General features: G+C 40.8%; 1 protein-coding gene across 1 annotated transcript in view; it reads left to right on the top strand.

Annotated features, from left to right (window-relative positions):
* The window catches only part of capn1 (calpain 1), a 33,764-nt gene that overhangs the window by 4,163 nt on the left and 3,190 nt on the right, over window positions 1-26,411 (top strand). Inside the window, exons 2-18 of the mRNA XM_088015835.1 lie at window positions 524-1,189; window positions 3,459-3,528; window positions 6,286-6,404; window positions 14,933-15,066; window positions 15,931-16,099; window positions 17,151-17,234; window positions 18,086-18,171; window positions 18,742-18,816; window positions 18,926-19,086; window positions 19,595-19,755; window positions 19,845-19,856; window positions 20,021-20,232; window positions 20,408-20,447; window positions 20,531-20,596; window positions 20,679-20,736; window positions 20,864-20,928; window positions 21,031-21,099. Coding sequence (XP_087871961.1) covers window positions 932-1,189; window positions 3,459-3,528; window positions 6,286-6,404; window positions 14,933-15,066; window positions 15,931-16,099; window positions 17,151-17,234; window positions 18,086-18,171; window positions 18,742-18,816; window positions 18,926-19,086; window positions 19,595-19,755; window positions 19,845-19,856; window positions 20,021-20,232; window positions 20,408-20,447; window positions 20,531-20,596; window positions 20,679-20,736; window positions 20,864-20,928; window positions 21,031-21,099 — 1,839 coding nt within the window. The 5' untranslated portion in view covers window positions 524-931. The remainder of the gene's footprint in view (window positions 1-523; window positions 1,190-3,458; window positions 3,529-6,285; window positions 6,405-14,932; window positions 15,067-15,930; window positions 16,100-17,150; window positions 17,235-18,085; window positions 18,172-18,741; window positions 18,817-18,925; window positions 19,087-19,594; window positions 19,756-19,844; window positions 19,857-20,020; window positions 20,233-20,407; window positions 20,448-20,530; window positions 20,597-20,678; window positions 20,737-20,863; window positions 20,929-21,030; window positions 21,100-26,411) is intronic.

Here is a 26,411-nt window from a genome sequence, read left to right as displayed (position 1 = left end):
AAAATAAATGGCCGCATCTCTTGTCGGCGTGTTTTCGGCAGCTCCAGTTCTGTCAAAATGTTCTGGAGCGCTTTTGACACTTCACGGTTCTGCTTGTTCAAAGACACTGAGAGAGCTTTTGCTTGTTCTGGTGCCATGCACAGTTCACTAAGCGCTGCGCTTCACACAAAGCGCATCTCTAAGCCTCTCGCGCACTACGTACACTCCCCACAGAGCGGCTGATCTAAGTCTCAATGCAAGTCGTTTCTGACGTTTTGTCCACGTTCAGCGCTGCTCCACAGGAGTAGCACAGATTTGTTTTTTTTGTGTCTTATGCCCTTTTGGAATGCAAGCAGTGGTTAGCTGGAAAGCAAAGCAAACTGATCTGACTTTAAAACAAACAAACAAACAAAAATCCCCTGCATGTTTCATAGAAGCTGTTTTTAGCTGCTGCCTTAGGAGATGTACACTTGTTTCTCTGCATTCTTTCTGAGCTCAGGTTCTGAAATTCTTGTGTTTTATTTATTTATTTTTCTCATTCTAGGTTTTACCATCTGGCACTAAAGGGACAACCCGACACCCGGTCAACAAAATCCTGTCAACATACATCCTGTTGCTGCTCCCATTCGCTGGGCTCTGATGTGAGGACGCCACGCCTCTCTCGTGAAAAGCCTCGTCACTTCAGAGATCCTCCGTTTGTGGCTGCGCTTTAAGCAACCGCAATCCTCCACTCATCAATATTTAATAGCTTCCTAATGGCAGCTTGTGGTTCCTTTTAATTTATGATTTGGGCTCAAAGCTATTATAGCGCCTCATCACATTTACACAAGTGCTTTTTATGAAAGGCTGTTGATGCATTGATCACAGCTGCCTCCCGAATAATTGGTTACTTATTGTCGCCCGATTTTTATTTTTAAACGACCCTCATAAAGAGTTATAGTCAGCTGTCAAGATGGTGGAGGCCCCCATTTATGCCACTGGAATGGCCGCCAAGCTCAGGAGTCAGTGGGATCGTGACGGCGGCCTCGGACAGAATAACAACGCGGTGAAGTTTCTGGGTCAGGACTACGAGTCTCTCAAAGCGCAGTGCCTCCGGAATGGGACGCTGTTCGAGGACAGTCTGTTCCCCTGCGCCACATCGTCTCTGGGATTCAACGAGCTCGGCCCCAGATCCTCCAAGACCAGCGGCGTCCGCTGGATGAGACCCTCGGTAAGAAAGGGGGGGGGTGTCTTTACTGTATTGTTGCAGATTCGTTAAGGGATGGGACGGCTATTCGTGCTGAATTCGAAGAATGTTGGAAATAGAGACACACGTATGAGTGATGTTACTTTTCTGAGGTGGTCAAAAGTCAACTCTGAGCTCAACAGTGTCTAAAAGAATCGTTTTCACTCCTTCGACTTTTTGTCACAGTACAACCACAAGCCTTAAAAATATATTAAATTCAATTAAACTGAATCAGATGTATATCTGACAAATCCATTGAGTCAATACTTTGGAAAATGACATGTTACTGCTATTAGAGCTGCAAGTCATTTTTGAGTTATGTCTAATTTCTGCCAGTTCTTCCAATTTCAGACACAAGGCCTTTATGAATATCAATTTTCAGATTTTGCTGAAAATTTGGCTTTAGATCTGGCATGGTACTACTCTAATAAACGATTACGTTCTGGTTGAATGTTGACGGTTGTCTTGCCTCAGTCTGTAGTCATTTGCAGCCTTTAACCACTTTTCTTCCAAATTGACCGTGAATTTATTTCAGTCCCCGTTACTTAATGCTGTTCCGTTTACGTATGAGGTCATCAACTGGATTAAAACTGAGATTAAGTTGCAAAAAGAGGGATTCTACACACTAACTTGGTAACTTCTGAATTCAAAACTTCTGAAGTCAGTTGTTGCATGGCAGACGTTTCAGGTTGCTATTGTGCTGCGTTGTGTCCCGTTATCACTTAATAGCCCAATTAAAGACATGCGAATGAATAGGAAGGCTTTTTAGGTGAGGTGGAATTATTGAGTAATGTAAGGAAATAACTGCTTTAATCTGTGCTTGTTCTGTTGCCCAGTATGAACAATAACACTCTTATTGGAAAGCTTATTGTCCAATCCCAACCTCAACAAAAACAGAGATGTGAACAATTTTTTTTTTTGTGTGTGTGTGTGCGCATGTGAGAGCAGATAATGACTTCGTAGGAGTTTTGCGAAGTCTTCCCCAGGATTATTTGATTACCCCCTGAAGCAAACCTTGCCCACAGTCCTGACTTTCATCTGTTGCCAGGCAACTACACGTTCAGAGCTGAGTGATTGGGGTTTCTTTCCTCCAGTTCAGGAAGTCTGCAGCGTTTTTTTTCCTCCTTTGCTCTGCCTCCCGTCTCTGATTAACTCCTCATAAATACACCAGAGCTCTCGCTGTAGTCGAGTATTTCAAGAGAGCTCAGTGTGATCACAGAAGCCCTGAAGGCGGCACGCTCGTCACCACTCCCGCCCCCCTCACCCCCACGAATCGTGACGATCTTTTAGTTTTACTGAGCGAAGGACTGTGATCCGATTCCCCCAGGGTCGTGATCGTCTTCGTGGCTGCAGTCTTTTATCGCCTTCTGCAACTTTTCGTTTCAGTAGGCTGACCACGAGTTTGTCCATAAATACGTCATGGATCCATCTAAGGCGTATCGTGAGCTCAACTAAACTTTAGTGTTTCTTAATGTGTTATATGGTCTGTAATAGTTACTCCGTGGGAACTGGGTCAGGGTCGTCACGCATCTCCCCAAAAACGATTGGATGTGTGAGGATTGTGTGTTTTCTTGTATCCTTGGGTGGGTTAAAAACCAGTGGTGTCGATCAATTTAAAAGATTTAATCAGATTAATCACATTATAGCATTGCAGTTAATCATGATTAACCACAATGCTTAACTTTGTAAGCTTGGACTGTAAAAAAGCTTGTACTGACCGCAGTACAAGACTGTGTAACGCGCTGCTTTGACCTTGAGAGGCTTTTGAGTTAACATGGGTCATACGATGAATCTGCATTATGTAATATTAACTCGTTAAACTTGTTAGATTAATCGCACATGCTAAGATGTTAACGGTAACGGCAGCGGTTAAAAACAAACATTTTCCAAATCCAGCGTGTTTCACAACAGGCTAAAGTTGAAAGCTCAAAGGACATAGAGCAGTTTCTGGAATATTTCTAATAAATGTAATGTTTTATTGCATGTATTGTTTTTGCCTTTGTTTATGTTCCTGTGCACCACACAAAAACAGCTGATGTGCAGTTGAGGCTACTTTTCATGTAGTAAGCTACATGAATTTACGTGTTTAAAAAGGCAGCAAAAGAATTATTATGTTATTTATTTTTTTACATTGTATTCATGAAGAAACCACCTGGTTTGGCTTTGAATTGCGACTTGCAGGGTCATGAGAATAAGATGAGTTGCTTTAAAAATGAGTTACTAAAGGCATGTCTGCGTTGTGTGTCCCCAACAGGAGTTGTGCAGGCGGCCGGAGTTCATTGTGGACGGAGCGACTCGCACAGACATCTGTCAGGGATCCCTGGGTGAGTCCGAGGGGGACAGCCTGCAGCCGTTTCACACACACACCTAGCGAAGAATTGTACTAATGTACATTGTTACTCGCTGTGTCAGATAAATATTCCTCAAAAAGATTCACGTCTCCTGAACCACTGGTTCAGGTGTACTTTCTATTGGAAAGAAAAAATGAAAAGCACAGTTATCTGCAGAAGTCCACAGTGAAGAGAAGTCAGCAGTATAAGCTAGAGGTTCTTACTTTGGGAAAGACAGCAATAATCCCATGAGTGACTGAAGGCATGGGGGTGTGGTTGTTCCTCTCTGGATCGCTGGCAAGTGATTGCAGTTTTTTTTCTTTTTTTATCTGCTGCTACTTGTTTCCCCCCCTTCATCTGCAGTGTAAGTTTAAATTAGCTGCACCAGTACCAGTTGTGTTTTTGTTCTTTTTTTCTTTTAAATCTGCGTCATCTGCTCCCTTAGCGTAGAAACTTACCAGCCCCACGTAAAATTTTGCTGTGCAGAATTTCAAGCTCCCTGTCGGTAAATGTTTACCTATTACATGTCAAATATTGAGTTTCTCTTCTTTTAGTGAGGACATGCATGAAAAACGTCAGTTTTCAGCAGGGCTTCCCCTTCATTCTGAACCAGGAATGACTGAAATCTATACTTTCTCAAAAATATTTTGTATTTTTAGATTTTTTTCCTTCCTTCCCCTTTATATTCTTTTACTTTTTCAAATGTTGTCAGTTTCTCCTCATTCTAGTTTCCTTCCTCCTTCCCTTCAGTGTTTGCCCTTCCTCTTTTTTTATTTCCTCCTGTCATTCGTTGCTCTTATTTACTTCCTGTAGTGTTTGCCTCTCCTTCCTTCCTCTTTTATTATCTTGTTCCTTATTTCCTTTTTCTAGCGTTTGTCCTTCCTCCAAGTTCTACTTATTGCTTGTGTGATATACAAGAATTCAGAGTGTTTTGTATTTTGTAATTTAAAACTTTATAAAGTGAGGGATACTTGCTTTTTATATTTAGGTTTACTAACCGTAACAGTGGCTTATCAAACAGCTGTGAACACCCCCAGGTGATGTTTCTGACCACGGTCCTGACTGGGCTGATGTGATCTGAATCACCTGCCCTTCAGACAGCATGTCACAGAAATGGATCTTCCCCATTTTAACTTTGAACTGACACACGTAGCTCAGACTTCATCTAATCATCATGTATATTTCAGGGTTTTTTGGGGGGTTTTAAGCGTTAATGTCCCTCTTCCAATGCCTTAAAAAGGTCTGGCCGTGTGAGAAACGACGCCGACCATTTCCTGATGATGCCATTTCATTAAAGCCCCTTTCAACAGAAACTTCATTGCAAAATTACCACCACAAAAATGTCTCTACTTGGAACACATTAATAATGAAGCACAGAAACTTTAAGAGCTGCCGTTTTCTTTTCCAATGCCAGGGTAGTGTTGTGCACCGATCACTGGTTCTTTGTTGAATAAAAGGAAAATATTAACACAGTTTGTTATTTCTACATGAACCGCTCTTGGTTTAAGAAAAACAAAATGCAATCAAGTTGTAGATTTAACTCCAACTACAAGAAAGCGAATGGAGACGCTAGTCGAGGCATGTGACGCTGATGTGAAAAGGTGTTTGAAGTCCAGCTAATAGCTTGCGTTTAAAACGAAAAGTTCTTTGGCATGTTGGAGGCTGAATAAAGGCTTGAGCTGGCATGTGTGGCGACATGAAAAGTGTCTGTGAGGGTTTTCTTTCTCTTGAACTACAAAGAAACTGTTGCATGACAACTGAGCAGAAGTGGCTTCTGTAGCCACAGTGTGATTCTTGCTAATGCTTCTGAGTTTCAGTGCTAATTTGGAGCACAGAGCCACTACTATTTATAGAAAGTTGTTTTTTTGTTTTTAGTAATTCTGAAGTGACTCACTAAATTATTCACGCACCCTTAATATTTCAGAATAGAATCGATGTATTTTTAGCATATTTATACAAAGTTCATACACAGCCAAGTTTGTGTGTTTTAATCAGCTACTTATCTACAAGCTGCTTTCAGAAATCCTCTAATTTATGAATTACTTGGGGGAGGAGGAAACATATTTAACTCAAAGACTTGCAGGAAGAAGTGCAGCTAAAGGTGCGTCTACAATTTAATGATAGAAAGGCAGGCAGGCCTGTCACAATGAAAAATAAATCAAGTAATCGCATAATGAATTTAAATAATCTCGAAAATTCCCATCTGCATCTTTTATCATTTTTCTTTTTCCTCTTTTTGTTTTTTTTTTTGAAAGGATATTTTCTTTCTAGAATCTTCAAAGTTCTTCTTATTTGCTGTTTTGTTTATTTATTTTGGATATTTAAAATGTCTCTAATGTTCATTAGTATTATAAGTTTATTGATCTTTGAGAATGTGTTCTTGTGTTATCTTGCCGTCACCTTTATATTACTTAAAGGTGGTTTCAAAACAACAATATTATCGTTTATCGTGATGACTTCTGGGACGATTTATCGCCTATAAAAATTTGGAATCAATCAGAGGCGGCTGAATGCAAACGGACAAAACTCTTTTCAGAATTTTCATCGTAAAACATTTATGAAGACTGTAGTTTTCCTCCTACTTCATGGTTATGCACAAAAAAAAAACTTAATTTTTGTGTTTGTGACAAATCCACAAATATATTTTTAGAAGTTCTTAAACTTCATCTTTAGTCAGAGTATGAGCTGCATCTTCCACTGGAGGAAGGTGAATGACTTTTGTTTTTTGCTGTTGTCGGTTTACATCTGCAGGAGACTGCTGGCTGCTGGCGGCCATCGCCTCGCTGACCCTGAACGATAACCTCCTCCACAGGGTGGTTCCTCATGGACAGAGCTTTCAGCAGGGTTATGCTGGCATCTTTCACTTTCAGGTAACGGCTCCACCTCCTGTGTTTACATAAAGATCGTAGACGACCTCTCCGTTTGTCTGTCGCAGACCCGTCTTAATGTTTGATCGATCTTTCCCTGTATACCTTCAGGACAACACAGGGATATTTTGCCGCCTACAGCTTTCCCTGTTTCCATGTTCTGCTCTGCAGATTTTCTATTTTAAGACGCACTTTTCTCCTGCTGTGATTGAAATACTGAGCGGGATAAATGTGGAACAATTCTGACAGAAACCATAAGAATATTTACATCTCCCACATTTTACTGAAGGTTTTGAATGTCTGTGATCAGAACGTGCAGCATAATTCCCAGAAGTCATGGGAGCGTCTCTGGTTTTGAAGGCGGTGGATGACTCAGCCGGCGTTCCCTGCTCAGCGGAGCGTGTCAGAACTCCGGTTTAAGCTTTTCATGGAAAGATTTGCCAGGCAGGTACGATGGCTTCCAGGAGATCCTGAGGTTGTGAAAGACAACAGGATTAGCACTTCTTCTGCAGTTGCAGAAATCCAGGCATCTTGAAAACTGTTCCAGAGGTCATAGGTCAAACCCGATTTAAGTGTGAAAGCAGCCAGGATGCTACAACTCCCTTAAATGCAAATATTTGTTCTTTTTTGTTTGTTTGTTTGAGCTGTATTTCTGTATATCTTGAGCTTGCCACAGCTTTTACACTCATTGGCACTTGTGGTGACTACAACTTAAAAACACTGACATGAATTCTGTCATGTGGACTAGACACACCTGGGAACATTCAACAGGGAAGACGCAGAGACTCACAGGCAGAAACTGAACACAGAAAACCCTTAAAAATAAATGCACAGAAACACGGATCATTACAAATTCATCTGTTGCAGTAGCAGAATGTCACTCTACATATTATCAATAAAATCAAACCTTTAACTTGCATCCATTTACTAAATGAGGGGAAAATTCCAAATGAGGAAATTTATGTATTTATCTAAATAATCAGTGTCACACTTATTAGCAACGCTAACAATCCTTTTAAAGTATATTTACATGAACGCTGAACGTTTCTTGTCATCGAGAACACCCAAAAGCTTTAGTGAGCGATGTCATTTTTTAAAATGTTTTTCTGTACTAAATGAGTGGCAACAATCAATAGTGTGACACTGTGAGTTAAATAACTTTGAGTGAAACTGTAATCTACTCAAAGGAACGATGTAAGCTCACAGCACGCAAAGAGGAAGTTGGTGAAGGAACCGAGTCGTTTGAGTTGTCGGACCGGACGGCATCGATTTATTTTTTTTTTATCTCAGGGGTTTTGAGTTTCCAGAATGTTTTGCATTGGTGTGCATTAGATATTGTTTGACTCTGTGGGTGTGTTCAGCTTCAGTAGTTCAGAGCCAACCTGATGTACCGTTTCTCCTTGATTCAACAAGCAAAATAGCACAGAACTGTCTCAAACATTTTTGTTAATACTTTTATTTAGTCCATTTTAATTGGACAGACATTTTTTTTATTTCAGAAAATGTCTATGAAGTTGGATTTTTGCCTACACTTACCCATATTTACAGTCCCAATGAGTCTTAAAAACATTAAAAGAAGTGAAACTGCAAGTAATTTAGTACGAGAAGATTCTATTGCTGTAAAGACTGATTTTAGTAATTTTTTTTTCACTCACAGTATTAATAAGCCAGCAGACTAGCTGGTCTGGGGAGAGGTCATCCTGGGAACACAGTCTGCTCCCCATTAGCTTAAGCTAGCATGGCAGTTCCCAGACTTATTTTTAGCATGTCTGGGATCTCCATAAACTCTTTTGGGAGTTTCTAGAGATCTATCTTAGTGGTGGCAGGGTAATGGTGTCTTGTGTGCTCCGTGTATTACAGCTAGGCCTGTATGTAGCTTTTCAAGGTTTTTTGTACATTTTCACACCAGCTGCAGCATGAATAGTGAGGGTCGCGGCTAGAGGTGCGTGTTGCTCTGCTTCCGTGTCGCCAAGATCATTGAAGTAGTGATGGTGTTTCCTCCTCCGCAGCAAGATTGAAATCGGTGACTGTTCAGAAAAGTCCCACATGAATGAATGAGAGGAATTCAACAGAACCGTTCAAGCACAGAGGTGACGACTGTCAGGGGAAGAAAACTATTGAGCAACAGCTACATTTTAGCTTTAATATTAAAATATATTTTCTTCGTTCAGTCACGGAGAACGCGGGAAAGTGTTAATCCTCATGTGAAGACTCCTTTAGAGCATCTTCAGTTACCTCAGATTCTCTTTTTATTGATTGAACACGGCGGGCAAATCTTTCCATTAATCTCTACATGCTCAGAAGAAGACGCAACTCTGATCGAGTCTTTTAGCAGCTTTGATTAATTAAACCACTGAGGACACTCCTGTTGTTTCTAGGCATTACAGTGTGTGGATGAAAAATGCATTTTAATGGATGTTTTTGCAGTTTTAGTGATTTCTCTGAATTTATTCTTTGGTGGGAAAATCTAACGGCATACTAAACTTTATAGGCTGAAACCTCACGTTTGTTGTTATGACTACGTTTAACGGTCTCATGAGAAGTTTCATAAATTTTGAATGTTGAAAGATCTGAGAGAGGAGCAGGATCTGCCGGGACGCTCAACGAACCGACCCGAACCGCAGGGAACGTTGAGCAGGACGTTCTGTCGCTACCCAGGCGTTCAGTCGGAACAATCGCTCTCTGGAGGATCGGTGGCGCTGTGCCCCACTGCGGATCCGGCCGCCCACGGGTCATTCCTGCGAAGGGAAGCTGATCCATTTGGAGTGGGAGATTAGTTATTAATGCAAACATTAGGTGTTTGATTAAAATCACCAACACCTGTCTGAGATCTGTGGAAAATGTAAGTGTGAAAGGGTGTTTCAGTAAGGCCTTACTGAAAAATAAACAAGTCAGTGTAGCGAAAAATTGTAACAAGAATGCAGGGTTTTTATTTAAACATAAGATGTGGTTTAATCTGTGAAAGAGAAACCATAAAAGCACATTTCCGAATTGTTCTCCGAGTTTGATCTGAACCTGTCGACCAACTTTTTTTTTTTTTTTTTTTTTGCTCGTTTTGTCAAGACAGATCGAAGAGTTTAAAACGCAGCTTTTATGTCTCTGCCTTCTATTTTTACTTTCCAAAATCACTGAAGATAAGCAGCCTCTCTCTTCCACACCCAGCCAGTCAGACAGTGATAAATATCACCTGTATTTAAATTGCTGTTCCATAAATATTAGAAACTGTTCATTTGAACTCCTACCGGATCTTTCAAGCTGACCCTTCTCTCTCTCTCTCTCTCTCTCTCTCTCTCTCTCTCTCTCTCTCTCTGACCTGGTCATGCTGACCCGGGTCATTAAACAGATTCTTTGCAACATAATTCAAGAATCTGTTCTGCGATTATGCATGGATGCAGCCGCTGGGAGGTGGCTGCTGCTTATCAGTTGAACTTTGCTTTATTGTGTGCAACAACAAATCCATGTAAACTGCAACAAGCAGGCATCTGTAGCACTGACACAGATCTGGGCTTGGTTTAAAAGCTCTTGTCTTCAGAAAGCTGACAGGAAGCGTACACACAGTCAGTCCAACATGGAGTTTTATGACAGCTGAGGTTTACTCTGTCTCCATACGCAAGATATGACTGGTTCCCTTCCTTGTCTGACAGATTATTTGAATAAGCCTGTGGGGGTTTTTTATTATCATTTGCATGTTTTATAACTAATGATTGTAACACACAGCCTGTACTAAAGGAGTTGTTTTGCAAATGGAGAAGCGTCATTAGGTAACACCGTTGACCAAGCAAGACATAAATATCTGGTCTTAGTCACAGAGGTTGCTTTTCTTCACTTTTGTGAAACAAACAATAACACTTTTGTCAGTTTTGTGTTTAAGAGTCAAAATCACAAATGAAAACTACAGTTCACAAACGCCCGGATAAATAAAGGTAGACCAGACTTAAACTGTGGGTTTGTGATGATTTTGCATCAAATCTGAAGTGATTTTAAGACGCTAACTGGAAGCAAAGCAGATGCAGTGTGGTTGCTTGGCCTGTTCTGAAATGAAAAACTGACACAAACCGCGTTTTTAGAAAGAGGTTTCTCAACGTAACTAACTGTATGCTTCTGTACATTACGCCAATGTTCGGCTGACAAAAATACCTTTTAAAATTATGACCAGAAAGTTGATCTTGCTCTTTTGGGAGACTTCAAATGTCTTTTTGCAACATTTAACTTGGTGTAACTATTGTGTTTTTTTGTTTTTTGTTTTTAAATAAAAGGCTTCCATCTTGCCAGCTTAGTCCACAGCCACAACATACAGAGAAGATTATCACCAGATGATCTCTTCTTGATTATGACTGTCTTAATGTTTCATGGCACTGGTACTGCCTGTCAAATACATGTTCTCCTCTTCTCCTGCCTAATACCCTTTCCCATACGATCCCTCTGGTTTGGATGGCGTCTCTGTGGCTGATGTTTTACTACAACATTAAGTAAATGTCAGGAAGAGTCTGCTGAAACAAACATTACTTTATGTGGGGTTAATCAAATGGCATAAGGTGTCTGTTGAGGCCTTCTTAGCATGACACTGAGTGTGAAGGTTAATTCTGAATAAAACTGGATTCCCAGCTAAATGAGGGTGTGCACACTTTAGCAGCTACATTATGTTCAATGTATTTTTTCCCCCTTAAAATATTTGAGTTTTGACTTTAAGTAAGAAGTTGTAGCTGCTGATTTTGAAGTTATTCCTCTTTAAGAATGATTATAAACCAGAATAATAAAAAAACGATGTACCTGGGACGGTCCAAACTTGGCAACAAGGCTGCTTCAGTCGTTATTTTGATCCGTTTTCAAACTGACGTCTTTATATCTGAATTTGTTTCTCTGGCCATTTGTCCCTGAAGTACTAAAAGAGATTTATTTTACACTTTGAAGAATCTACAAAAACATGCCTCCATGAGACTGTCTTCTGCCTCTTTCTCTTAAAGTCTGACTCTTCACAAAAAAAAAAAAATAAAAATGAGACGGAGAAAATCTGGTTGTAGCTCTTGTAATCACTCCACCATCTCGGCTCGCTGGGTCACTGAGCCCTTTCAAGATAATTTGACGTTTGATCCAGCGGGCGTTTTGCCAGCTGAGGGGAACAGAGCCGTCCCGATGGAGGGACGACACACTCGCTCATCGGTCGCTCATAGCGCGCGCAGTCACGGAGATTATGTCGAACGCACAAATAAAACAGAGATCCGTCAGGGATCCCTTCCATCAGCCCGTTCAGTCATAAAAACCGTCGGAGCAGAAACGAGCAGACAAACAACCCAGCTGTCTCTGCACATTCCCTACGTGAGGCCCACGGTGCAGACAAACGTATAAAACAAGGCGGACTGTAGTCCTTAACACTTCAAAATGTAGTTTTAAATGTAGTTTTGAATGGTCAGAAAAAGATTAATTTCTTTTTTCCCTGCTGTGCGGTTGTCTCATGCGGCAGAAACATCAATAAAAATCATCACAAAGTGGCTCACAGCTGCTATTTTACACCTCTGGGACCAGACAGTGGTGCACTGCAGAAACATGTGCTCCTGTATTCATTGCTGCTTTACTAAAGTGAGAGGGAATAATGCTCCAGCTTGCTCAAAATGTCCTGCAAATGCATGTTGTGCTAAATCTAAACACGGGAAAGCTGAACACCATACGAATGCAAAAAAAGAGAAAAGCTTCATGTTTTGTAAAACCTGCTCCACTTCCATAATCCTTTCTTTAGACTTGTGCTGTATTGGTTAGCTGGTCTTTGCTTTCTTCTGCATTTGCGCGCTTTTAGATCTGTCTTGGATTTCCCTTGTTGTGTACGTTTGGATCCCTTAAGCCTGTGGATAAATTACCCTGAACTGAATGAGTCATCCCAAAACGTTACGAGTCCAAGCTGCAGGGAGTTGTAATCTGTTCTTTTTCAGTGTGAAGGCAGAAAGAGGAAAAGAAAAAAATCAGAAAGAAGGGGAGTCTCGGTCAGAAACAAAAATAAACTGGAGCAGAATCCGTTAAGACATTTGTAGCATTGCTTTTTCTTTTCTTTTTTTTTTGCACCTGGGAACGCCTATTGTTGAATAGTTTTGAGGTTTTTCTCAGGCTCAGACACTAAAGTTCCTGCAAGTTACGACACTGATCTGGTCAGAGTTCATTTGTTATTGTTTTTTTTTTCTCACAGCGTCTAAGGGTGGTGTTCACACTTAGCTGTTCAATTCTGAAACTGGGCGAGTCTCCGGTGGGCCGTATTGTGGCACGGCTTCTCCCAGAAGTGGGCTCGGCTTTGCAGGCAGGTTTTGGAAAGTTTCTGCTGCACATTGAAAGCAGATGCTGACCAACAAAAGTGGACTAAATGCTCCTGGATGCAATGTGATGCTAGTGCACACTCATTAGCTCTGTGGTTAAGCTAAAACGACAGTTCTCCAACCTTCTTCCTTTTTTCTTTGTCTCTTCCATTGGCCTAAACCACAAATGGAGTTTTTTTTTTCTGCTGGAAATTCTCCCATTGTATTCAATTACCGCCTTACGGTTTCTGTACGTGGCTTTTCATTTGGTCCTTGTGAGACTTTTTAGCACGAGTCTGAATTTATAGATACATTTAGCACGCTAGCATATCCAGTTCGATCATAGATCAAGACGGCCTGCTGTCTTTTTCTGACACAATAAAAACTTCCACAGTAGAAGTGTTGCAACTTTGAAATGCAAAATTTAGTCCACAGATGTCAAACGTTTGCTGTTCAGCTGTCAACACAGTGCTGACTTTACTTTTTCCTTATTCCGAGGTGTGTAGATGTCTGCACTGATAAATGACACACCTCTGCATGACGAAAGCTCGAAGTGACTTTGGCTTCTTTGCTTTCTTATGAATTCAGGAAATGTTTTTTTTTGTTCCAGTTGGGAAACTCATTGCATTGAACTTCCATACCCAAATTGTCCCTTGATTTTTTTTTTTTTAATTTGGAAAAAAATAAATAAATAAAAGGTGAATATGTTCTGACAGCAGAAGTGACTTGCTCTCTCCAGTTGTTGCTGAACATTTTATTTTTGCACCATTCCTCGTATTATGACAGTGGCACATCAAAGCTGACTAATGCGACAGAACAAAGCCCCCTTAGTTTCTTTTTATGTCCATGTAAGATGTTTTTCAATGCTTGGTCGTATATGGCAAGAAAGGAACAAGTCTGACAGCAGCCTAACCTTTTACTGCAGCTTGCTGCTACAAAGGAGGATGTATGTGCTGCTGACCCCTGGGAGTTTGTAGAGGTGTAGATTTAGCACTTCAAGCTTGTTTGGAATGTTAAAAGGAAAATCTTGTCAGGAAAAAAAAACTCCCAAGCCACCGAATTTACAGGAGAAACTTTTTTTTTTAATTCCTATGTCAAGCTGTTTTGTTTTTAGCTTTTTACTAGAAAAAATTCTCACTTCTCATGTTTGTTGGGGCTTTTTTCTTTGTAGTTTTGTGTTAACTTACTTTTATTTGGATACATGTTGGTGTATAATAACCAGCAGGATGCTAATCTGACTTGGACAGTATTTTCTTTTTTTTTCTTTTTTTTTTTTTTTTTGGTGAGTTGGATTCTGTAGCTCCTTATCGAGTCTGTGCTGATTTACACTACGCTGAGACAGTCTTGCAGGCTTCAGCTCTGATTTGCACCCAGATGCTAATCTACCCAGCCGCTGAAGAAAACTTTGAAATGAATTGGTGAAATTCCAGACATCGCTTTTATGCTTCTATGCTTCTGCAACAAATCTGAAACAAATCATTTAACCTCGACCATTACTCTTTTTGAGGATGATTTTAATCACAACAACAAATACAGTAGAGCAGAATGGTTTGGATCTGCATCATACTGCCCCCTGCTGGACACCAATCATTGAATCAGATCTAATTTCCTAGAAGTGAACCTATTTGCATCTACCTGTAATGCTTTAATTAAAAATAGATTAAAACAAAACAAGTACCTGTGTGTTTTCTTGGAAAGCAGAATCAATCACCTAAACATGTCAGGCTCTAGGCAAACTATTTCGGAGAAATTAACTCCGCCCTCCTCTGTGGTTCTTTACATGCAGCAGAGAAACCTGTTTGATTTGGAAAATAATTGCCGTTACACACATTCTGTGAAAAAATCTAACAGTTACTTGTAAACATTAGTCACCTCATTTGTCAAAAGGGTGAGCAATGTTGTTTTCTTTAACTTGAGTTAAACCAGAATACTTTTTTTCTGTTCTTGTATTATTAATGCTTTGTATCAAAAAAAGTAATTATTATTATTTTTTTTAAAACCTTTATTCGCACAAAAACGCGAAACATTTACGTTGCTGATTTGGCTTAGTATAGACTGACTCTGTGTAGTGCTCACTCCTACGTAAGCTTTCTACAGATCCAGAAGAAGTATTGAGCAAAAACCTGCAACGTTCTGAAGCTGTGCAGATGTTCAGATGAGATTCTGGACAAACAGTCCAGACTCCTTTGTTAAAGAACGTGAAATCCTTCATTGTGTTTTCTAGCGCTCTCTGCTTCTTCTCTTGTAATGCAGTTCTGGCAGTTTGGAGAGTGGGTGGAGGTGGTGATTGATGACCGTCTCCCGGTGAAAGATGGGAAGTTGCTGTTTGTCCACTCCGCAGAGGGGACTGAATTCTGGAGCGCTCTGCTGGAAAAGGCCTACGCCAAGTAAGAACACAGCTGAAAAAATCACAATCATTGTTGCAAATCCCTTTTTGTTTTTTTATACACGTACTGGCCTTATCTGGTCCAGATTGTCAGTACTGGGTTGGGTCTCCTGTTACCTTCAAGATAAGCTTTCATGGCATTGATTCAACAAGGTGTTGGAAACATTTCGCTGATATTTTGATGGGGAAATGTTTTCTGATTTGGATCTGGATATTTAAATGCATTTACTTTTCTTAATTGGATTTAATAGGTCGTTATTTGTATCGACAAGCAATTGAAAATGTCTACCAAATAAACTGGCGTTGTGCTTGTACAAACTTTTGAGAGCTATTGCTAAGCTATGAGGATTAGAAAAATTCCCTGTTTTTTGAGGTTGCAATCTTCTTTTTTTTTTTTTAAAGAAGAAAATAATTTAAATATGTGAGTTTTTTTTTATCTAAGTAATTTTATTGTTCATAAGTCTGTAAGGAGAAAAAAGAGTAGACTTCGTCAAACTGACAGCTCAGCTTTAAAGTGGCTCTAGTATGACACCTAGTGGTTGTCCAGCATAATAAATTGGTCATGATTTCTAAAGGGGTTCAATGACCGAGAGCTGCAGCTGCTTCAGTTGCCAGCTGTGGTCTCAGCTGTACGACTGACATACAGTATTGTTCATATAAACACATGGCTGCCAAGTTTACACAGTTTCCCATATTAGTGCAACGTGAACATGAGACTGATGATACCACATGTAAACAGCAAACACTGCAACTGTAGTTTACTTAAGCTTTGACATAAATAACGCAGCGTGAAGTGTTTCCGCTGTTACCGCCTCTCGTTTCCTTGGAGACCCAATTCATGCGCCAGAACTGCTTTGGTCCGCAGGCTGAACGGCTGCTATGAGGCTCTGTCAGGCGGCAGCACATCAGAGGGCTTTGAGGACTTCACCGGAGGCGTGACGGAGATGTTCGAGCTGAAGAACGCCCCCTCAGACCTCTTCAACATCATCAGCCGAGCCGTGGAGAGAGGATCCCTGCTCGGCTGCTCCATCGACGTCAGTGCTGATCGTTTACTCGTGCTCAGATTCAAGACGACAATGTAGTTCTGTCACAGATTGTGAACGTGATTGAGTACGTTTTCTCAAACCGTCTTCTAACACGCTTGTGTCAAACTCAAGACATGGGGGCCAAATCTGGCCCGCCGTAAGTTTTCATGAGGCTCTTCAGACTCTAGGGTGGCACAGTAGACTCGATATGAAAGTCGTAAATTCTGTAGTTTTTCATTTTTATTTTTTTTAAGAGGACACACATCGAGGGAAAGTTTAAAAAAATAAAATCCCCTAATTTTTTTAAACTTTATTTTGGCAAAATAAATTTGAATCAGAGCTTGATATGGTGTCTTGTGTGTTTATATGCATATAAACATAAAACAAGAGATACATTTTTCATTTTTCCTCAATGTAAGTTCTCTTTATAAAAATAAGTAAATAAAAAAACCTACAGTATTATGACCTTATAGTCTTAAATATCTTCTTATAACCTATAATATAGTATTGTGTTTGGGGTGGGAAACAGGTTTTAGCTGAAGCCACTAGAGGGCAGAGACGCTTACACAACCAAAGCTGCCAGGAATCCAGTGTGTCAAAGGCTTTTGATCAGGACCTTTATTTGCAGACAGGGAGCACTGAACTCTGCAGCGAAGGACATTCTGTCTGGTAAATTTACCTTCCGATACTTTAGTTTTGGTATGACGAACCAGCGCTCTGACAGGGGGGAAAAAAAAACAAAAAACGTTGGACCTTTCTCCATACATGATGAAAAGGTGAATCATTGATGATCAGAATGTTTCTTTGCTCTGTTGCAAAGCTGCAGTCGGATTACAGCAGACGTTTGCAGGTGTGAATAGTTCAGAAACCAGAGCTCCAGAAACGTTACTGATTTTTTTAGCCGCCACAGTAATAAATCTGAGCTCGTGTCCGCGTCTCACAAGACGTCACATGCGCTGCTGGGTTGTAGCTCGACCAAGCATGATGAGATTTCCCCGCTCCAGATAAATATCTCGGTGACCCTATTCACAATGCATGTGTTGCATTGTCTCTTTCACAGATCACCAGTTCGTCAGACATGGAGGCCGTCACATTCAAGAAGCTGGTGAAGGGCCACGCCTACTCCGTGACCGCTGTGCACGAGGTGAGCCGTCATGCTGGAGGACGTGGGGGTTGGGATCGGGCCTGTCACCTTAACAAATGTCGCTGGACGATAAATCGTCCCAGAAGTTATTGCGATAAACGATAATATTGTTGTTTTGAGACCATTTTCAAGTAATATAATAGTAGAAATGCAAGAAAATGTTCCCAAAGGTCAACAGATTTTAAATTCTAATGAGCATTTAGCGCTGGAAGACATTTTAAATATCCCAAATAAATCAATAGAAATAAATAAAATGAAGTGTGAAGTTTGTAAATAAAATTATTCTTCAAAGAAAGTGGTATTTAAGACCAGAGCACCTGACTGAAAACTTTTTATCAGCCAGTTTTTGATCAAAAAGAGAAACAAAAAATTATGCAAATGGAAATTATTGAGCTTGTTTTAATTTATGGTGTGATTTATTATTTATTGCAACAAGGCTAGTCGGGATCAAAAAACAAATGCGAATTTGGAATTGACTGTTTACTGTCTCAGCACTCACATGGATGAGCGTAGAAACTGGAGTCCGCTCTGAAACTCCAGCAGAGTCCTGAGCCGCATGCCGTAAAGTCTGGCTTATTGGGACTTTAATTAACTCATAAACTAATTAATGGCGTATAGGCATTCATTAGAAACAAAGTGCACACGCTGTGCAACAGATGTGTGTTCTGCAGCAGCATCAGTGATTGATTCGTTTGGTACGCACAGAGCAGCAGACTTCGGGTTGTGAGGCAAACGGGTCGCTTCCTGTTTATGAAGGTTTTGTGGCTGGAATGAAGCTGTTCGTTTTTAGGTGTATGTGCTCTACATGTGGCAACGCTAAGAATAAACACGAGCGGTTTCTTTGCCTGAAGGTGATGTACAGAGGAAACCTGACCAAGCTGGTCCGCATCAGGAACCCCTGGGGGGAGGTGGAGTGGACCGGGGCCTGGAGCGACAAGTAAGGTCTTCCACACACGGATTTGGCTTCACTGTTTTGTGCTTTTGTAATGTAAAGTTCTTTTTTTTTCCTCGACTGAGATTTACAAATTTTGGGTTGGGGACAGGGGGGATGTAGATGAGAAATTACTGTCAATATGGAAGAAATCGCTCCTTTTCTAGTTGGGTAAATTGATGTTTATTTTTATTTTTATTTAGAGGCTGAGCCAATTCAAATATTTGCAGGAGTGTATAGTGGGATAAATTTGCGCCATAATTTTGTTATCTATTGCTTGTAGATATCGAAAAGGTTGGCTGAGTAGTACAGGAGTTACAAATAATATTGGTAATCATCAATATTAATCGATATCAATAATTATCCAGTTTCCCATCGTTCTGTTGTGCTGATTTTCTCCCATCATTCCACACCATTCCCACTTAGGCATTCCCACTTTGGGGAATGCCTAAGTATGAAGTGACTTCTGGGAACTAAATTTAAAACTGCATTTAAAAATATCTGAGATGGACCTTAAGTAGAAGTCTATCCTGTGCCATTTATTTGTTTATTTTCCGTTCTTTATAAACTCTTCAGCTCCAGAGAATGGGACTCCGTGGATGGCTCCGTCAGAAGTCAGCTTCAGAAACGCAGTGAAGACGGGGAGTTCTGGTGAGTCTAACAGAATAGAGACCCAGCCTAGTAAATTATTTCAACGTTTACACCTGTTCCCCCACCTTTAGACAAGGTCATTTGAGCCAGACTTATTTCCGTCTTCCAGGATGTCCTTCAATGACTTCCTGCGGGAGTTCACCCGTCTGGAGATCTGCAACCTGACGGCGGACGCCCTGCAGCACTGCCAGATGAAGAAGTGGAACACGTCGCTCTTCGGCGGCGAGTGGAGGAGAGGCAGCACCGCTGGAGGTTGCAGGAACTACCCAGGTACTGACCGATGACGAGGAGACGGCTGGAAGAGATGGAACCGGGACCAGAGATTGTAACTTGATTTTGTTGCCACATTTCAGGAAACAAAACGTTCATCCAAAAAAAATCCCAAGTCCCACGTCAAGAGTCTCATGGTGTTAAACTTGCTAAATGGAAAACGCTAAATGGTTCTTTTATTTGTATAAACTTTGTTATTTTGTTGAAAAGAAGCTGTTGTAGAGGGATGTGGGGAAGATTTGGACTCTTGTCTGGAAGGAATGTGGACAAGTGACTCTTATTTAAGCAATAATCAATGACACAGTGCTCTTCTTCCGAAATATTTTTGGGAATTCCATTCGTACGTTTTTTTTTTTTTTTTTGTTCTTACTATATTTTTCTCAGGATTTTAGAAATAAACATCTGAATTCTCATTTAGTATTTTATGCATAAATAAATCCTCGTTCAGTATCGACCTGTAGTTCTCGTGGAAGGTGATCAGGCTGACCTTTTGCCCTCTCGCCTGCAGCGACATTTTGGCTGAATCCTCAGTTTAAGATCATCCTGCAGCACCCCGACGCCCCCGGCCAATCGGACTGCAGCTTTTTGGTGGCGCTCATGCAAAAGGACCGCAGGAAGAAAAGACGAGAGGGCAAAGACATGGAGACCATCGGGTTTGCTCTGTATGAGGTCAGCAGCGCTCTGTGCAGATATCGGTTTCATTTTATTTTCCTTCTTTTTAAATAATCTCTTATTTTGTCTTGTGTCTCTTTTTACAGGTTCCAAGAGAGGTACTAGTCTACATATTTATTTTCCTCCAATAACTCTTAGTTGTGAAGGCAGGTTTCAGCCTAGAAGCGAAGCATCAGGATGAAACTTCTCCGCAGTCTCTGCGTGCATTTTTCAAATGACGGCCCTAAGAAAACGCTTTGCCGCTTCTGACCGTCTCCCTTAGTTCGTGGGGAGCTCGGGGGTCCACCTGAAGCGAGACTTCTTCCTCACGCACGGCTCCAGCGCTCGCTCGGAGCAGTTCATCAACCTGAGGGAGGTCAGCTCACGCCTGAAGCTGCCCGTCGGGGAGTACGTCGTCGTCCCCTCCACCTTTGAGCCCAACAAAGACGGCGACTTTGTCCTGAGAGTCTTCTCCGAAAAACCTGCCGGCTCCGAGTGAGTGACGCTAAAGGTTCTGACGAAATGATGCTAACGTTGTGACAGCTGTTATGTTTCTATTTTCATAGTTGAGATCATGCAGAACGAAATGTTAATCAAGGGTTTCCGTCTACTGAATAATGTCTTGCCAAAAGTCAAAAGGACATAACCTATTTTCTCTTCTGGCTGTCAGGGAGCTTGATGACAAAGTCGTTGCAGATCTTCCAGCAGAGGTGAGAGGAGGCGATTGGTGCACTTAATCTACAAACTAAATTTATATGAAGAAAGTGTCATTAAGGCGTTTGTTGTGTTTCAGACTAAACTTGATGAGAGCCAGATTGACGCAGGCTTCAAGAGTCTCTTCAGGCAGCTGGCAGGCAATGTAGGCGCCCCATAAAACTCAGTGACTGTGTTGAACTGGCAAAGTTGTAATTAATTCAGTTGAACTTTGTTTGGCCCAACAGGACATGGAGATCAGCCTGACTGAGCTTCAGACTATACTGAACAGGATCATGAGCAAACGTTAGTCATTTGAGAAAACTATTCAACTATTTTGTTTTATTGAAGTCTGTGTTGTCATTTCTCTAATACCAGTATATGATTTGTTCACCAATAAATACTAATTTCCCTGCTTTTCTTTTACTGCCAGATAAGGACCTGAAGACGGACGGCTTCTCTAAAGAAGCTTGTCGCAGTATGATAAACCTCATGGACGTATCCTTGAAAATGAGATGAAATTGTGACTGAGCTGCCTGGATCTGTAATTTACATTCCATGTTTTTGAAATCCCAAATGTTCCTGAACTTTGCAACCCAGGCGGACGGGAGCGGGAAGCTGGGCCTGACGGAGTTCCACGTTCTCTGGGAAAAGATCAAACGATACCTGGTGAGATTCAGCAGTAAAGCCACAGTCAGCGAGCTGCAAATGACCTGAATTTAAATCCCTAATCCAGACTTGGTGATTAGGAACGCCATGACTGACCATTGCTGTGGATCCGATTCCTTGCTAAAGTATTTACCTGTGTCGCGTAGCGTAGAAAAATGACAAGTACATATGAAGCAGGATGGAAAAAAAAAAAACATAAAAAGTGTGGCTAAACCAATCAGTTTTCACCAATCTAATTAGTGTGGCTAAACCAATCAGATTTGGGGTGTAAGATTTGGAGTCTTATACCCTTACCTTAAGTTTCATGGTATTTCATTGGGATTTTATATGACAGACCATATAAAAACTGGGGTATAAGACTCCAAATCTTATTTGGAGTCTTATACTCCAAATAAGTATTTGGAGTATAAGACTCCAAATATAGTCTTTAGAGTCTCTTGGTCTCTTTTATACCAAGAGTCCAAGAGTCTCTTGGTATAAAAGAGACTCTTATACCAAAGAGTCTTTTACTCTTTGGTATAAGACTCCAAATCTTATACCCCAGTTTTTATATGGTCTGTCATATAAAATCCCAATGAAATACCATCCTGAAAAGTAAAATAGATGCTAATAATGATGAGAGACAGGCACGTGCAGAGGGGGGGGGGGGCTGGGGGTGCTTAAGCACCTGCCCTTTTTGCTCCTTGCCCCAAAGTGCCCTTTTGGTCTTTTTTTTTTTTTTTTGTATTATTATTTTCAAAGCCCTCTTCTGACACATAATAACATGTACTAAAATAATTTTTTTGTTTTGTTTTGTTTTTTGTACAACATAATAAGCCTTCCGGTGTTATGCCCAGAAACGCATGCCTGCCCAAAATTGCATCCCCTCTCGCGGGAGCGCGCATCGCTTTAAGCTCTCGCATATTGACGAGAAAACGGACTGAAATATGACTGAAGAGGAAATTTTAAAGATATAACACCGGTCAGAAGGACACATTTAGTTCAGTGTCCATGAGATGATATTCAGAAAGGATTCTTTTACTGATTGATTTTAGTTTCCTCTGCGATGCACTCTTTGCTAAAGTCTATCACGTCCTCGCATGAGGGTGTTAATTATAACCTGTCAAATGAACGACGGGCTTTAAATTTTCATGTAGTTAAAAAAAAAAAAAAAACCGGTCAAATACGGAAAATATTCCGCTAACGCGACCTCTGGGTCGCATGTAACGAAGCACAGCACATGGCACATGGCAAAAACAGTGACTTGATGTCACATGAATAGTTTTCAGTTTCTGATTCATAATGTAATACCATAAGTTGTTGTGATTAAATTCCACGACTGTGTGCAGACAGATCCTACAACTTTACATTCCTCACGATGCTGAGACAAAAGTCAGAAACATCTTAACTGGGCTACAGAGGACAAACAGCTGGACTGTTGCTGACTGGTCCACAGTTTTAATTTCTTTTGGAAATCAAGGTCCCAGAGTTTGGAGGAAGAGTGGAGAAGCAAAGAATCAATGTTGCTTAAAGTGGGATGGTTTGGGTTGCCATGTCTGCTCCTGGTGTCGGTCTATGGGGTTTATTGAAGTCCAGTCAGCTCAACCATCTAACAGATCATTTTAAAGAACTTCATGCTTCCTTCTGACGACAAACTTTACAGAGATGATGATTTCATTTCCCATCAGGCCTTGACATTTGCCTACTCTGCTAAAAATACCAACAAAAAAAGAAGGTTCAACGACCATTGTTTTCCTGCTCTTGATTGGCCAACAAACCTTAAACTGTAGATGGAAACAAAATAATTTTATAAATGCAACATACAAGAACAGTTGACCACAGAAAACCTAGATGTTTACCAGAGGAAGCAAATCTCGTTACTCCGCCTGACTCAAATAAACGTCCTCTACGTCAGTGGTCCCCAACCTTTTTTATTACCACCGACCGGTCAAGACTTGGACCGGTCCGCAGCCCGTGGTTTTTCTCGGTAGAGACAAAAACCACTGACTATTGCCCCCAATAACTTATAATAAATGAAATTAAACGACTCCACTTAAATTACCAGCACTTCACCTGCCGGGGTCTGAACGCACAGCTTCACAAATTCCTCCTGGTTCGCATCTGCAGAGAAATCTGCGCTGGTTCATCAGGCAGTTGGATCTGTCTGATCCAAACCGATCCATTAAACTTTTCTTTTTTTACCCTGTGCGTGCGAGGATTTTTATATATATATATATATATATATATATATATATATATATAATATATATATATATTTTTTTTTTCTTTCGTGATTTCACTTCCCCGAAACAGACAGACGTTATGTCTGCCGCGCTTCTGAGTGCCGCTCTCCTTCTGGGTGCGTTAGGGTCACGTCTTCAGCTCCATTAGTTAAAGCCACAGCGTGAGTTAAGTTTAATTCTTTGCAGCGGCAGAGCCGCGTCCGCGTTGGTTGTGCAGCCGCAGCGAACTGCGCACGTTACGATCTAATTAACTTGTTCACCTTTATTTCCTCAAGATAAACTGCCGGCTCCTCTGTTTAGACTATAAATGGGTTCAACATTGCATTCTCTTTAGTTTTCTCTGTTGTGTATGTAATGGAGACTGAAATTAAACGCGCCATTTCTACCAAGGTTTTTGAATGGCCTTCCTAACCAGACGCTCCAAAGCAGCCGGTGTTATGCCCAGGTGTTATTCTTTAAATGGATTTAAAGAATAACTTCAGCGAATAATTGTGTGAGAGTTACTTGCTCCCAGCGTGGAGCAAGTAACTCCAATCAGACCACTCAGATTGCTGCGGCACATCAATATAAAATAAATACAGAGTTGAATGGCTTCAATAATTACCCATTTAATATATCCAATTCATATTATTATTTCTTCACTCTTACTTATATTTTATTTTTGATTCCACATTCATATTTTGTTTTTCTAACTCATGTTTCAGAAATGGAACAATCATGTAAATATTTTTATCTGAAAAATGTTATTTTTTGAATGTGAGGTAAAACATTCATTCATCATTCACTTTAACCCTCCCCCTGTGAGTATCCCCCCGAACAGGTGCCCTCACAGAGGGTAACGTTTCGGACGAAACATTACCCGACTCGTTCGCCAGTTGAACTTTTGGGGGCGAGCGGGTTAACGCCCCTGGGCAGATCGCCAGCACATCCCAGGGGGAACATAGAGACAGACAACCATGCACACACATTCACACCTAGGGAGAATTTAGAGGGACCCCAATTAACCTGACAGCCATGTTTTTGGACTGTGGGTGGAAACCCACGCATGCACAGGGAGAACATGCAAACTCCATGCAGAAGCGTCCGGGCCGGGAATCGAACCCACAACCTTCTTGCTGCAAGGCAACAGCTCTACCAGCTGCGCCAACTGTGCAGCACGTTATAAACACCTAAAAATACTTTTAAGTTTTATAATAATTACGTCATGAGGGAACACGTGACGCAGTTCGGACCCTGTGACGTGTTTGACCCATTCCATTCTGTTCTATGTGACAACACCGCCCTCTGGTGGTCTTGTTTTATTCCTGCTACTCATGGACTTTCACTGGCGACATTCTGTTAAGTCCTCTCCGCTGTTCTGATTTGCTTGATGACTTTCAAATGCCCCTTTTCCACCGGCAATAGAAACAACCCGGTTCGGCTCGGCTCGGCTCTATTTCGGAATGACCGCGTTTCCACCGGCCCTTCTTGGCTCTGTAGCAGGGTGCCGCCTCCTGGTGGCGGGGAGGAGGGGGTAGCGCCATGTGCTGTGCTTCGTTACATGCGACCCAGAGGTCGCGTTAGCGGAATATTTTCCGTATTTGACCGGGTTTTTTTTTTTAACTACATGAAAATTTAAAGCCCGTCATTCATTTGACAGGTTATAATTAACACCCTCATTCGAGGATGTGATAGACTTTAGCAAAGAGTGCATCGCAGAGGAAACTAAAATCAATCAGAAAAAGAATCCTTTCTGAATATCATCTCATGGACACTGAACTAAATGCGTCTTTCTGACCGGTGTTATATCTTTAAAATTTCCTCTTCGGTCATATTTCAGTCCGTTTTCTCGTCAATATGCGAGAGCTTAGAACGATGCGCGCTCCCGCGAGAGGGGATGCAATTTTGGGCAGGCATGCGTTTCAGGGCATAACACCTGTTACCTTGTTACCTTTGACCTTTTGCCCGTGACGCATGACGCAGTTGCCTCTGGCGCAGTGAGATAAGGCGGTTAACTGGAGCTCAACGTAGCGAACGTTCCAGATTACAGAACAATTTTTGGTGAATTATATATTTAAAAAAACGTTTTTGGTGAATAAAGTGGAGTAGACTTGCTACTTGTCAGATGACGGAAAACGTTGAAGTATCGTTTCTGCTTCAGCACGGAGTAGCGGTTTAAGCAGAGAGGTAATGAAATACAACAGACACTGACAGGCCTCTGCGTCTGCTTTTCTCTGAAGAACTACTGAACGGGAGGAGACACTCAGGTAAAGAAAAACTGTTCTTATCTATCGATTCAGTATTTTTATCATACAGACATTAGGCTGTTGTTGATGTGCTATTAGCTAGCTGCTAGCTAACGACTTTGCTAGCAAAGCTATATAACTGAAAAGCTTCTTTCCTGTGTATGAGGCCCATCGCCCGTCCAAAACTTATCATCTCCATAATGAATATATGTCCGATCTTCTAATTTCCTTTGCTGCATAATGTACATCGCATTTATTCTGGTGTTAGGTAAATGTATCTTGAAGGAGAATAGCACTTAAATAAAAGTCCAACAAGGATATTAATTTAGAATTAAAAATAACTCACCCTGAATTGCCATGATAGATATAATGTGTGTCATTAATGAAGGGGAAAAAACTCAACCCAGACTTTAAGTTTAGGGTCTGGTTTGCAGAGTATGTAGTTAAATTTTTTCCCCAATTATTCAATGGGAAAAATAAACTAACCTCAGTTAAGTAAAAATAAAATTGTCATCAAAACTTTTGGAATTGTAATGATTTCTTTTTTAAAAACAAATTTTGTTTAAAAAACTTTTTTAAATTAAATAACAAATTTTTGTCTTGTGAACTTAAAAAGTTATTTGCCAAACATAAACTTTTATTTGCACACATCAGAAATCTTTTGTTGCGATTTTGGGTCCTGCCCATGACGTCATGTGAGAATCACATGAGTTTTTGTTTGAGTCAAACAAAAACTTAGAATATCAAGAAAAGATTTCTGACATGCACAAATAAGTTTGTTTTGCAAAAAAAAACTTCCCTTCATGAGACAAATGTGTGATTTAAATGTTTAAAAAAGTTTTAAGCAAAACTCAGTAGGCTTTTC

The sequence above is a fragment of the Poecilia mexicana genome, unplaced genomic scaffold, assembly GCF_051168715.1.
Source record: "Poecilia mexicana isolate PSO_F unplaced genomic scaffold, ASM5116871v1 scaffold_18, whole genome shotgun sequence".
Taxonomy (NCBI): Eukaryota; Metazoa; Chordata; class Actinopteri; order Cyprinodontiformes; family Poeciliidae; genus Poecilia; species Poecilia mexicana.
This window is presented reverse-complemented; position numbering and strand designations above follow the sequence as displayed.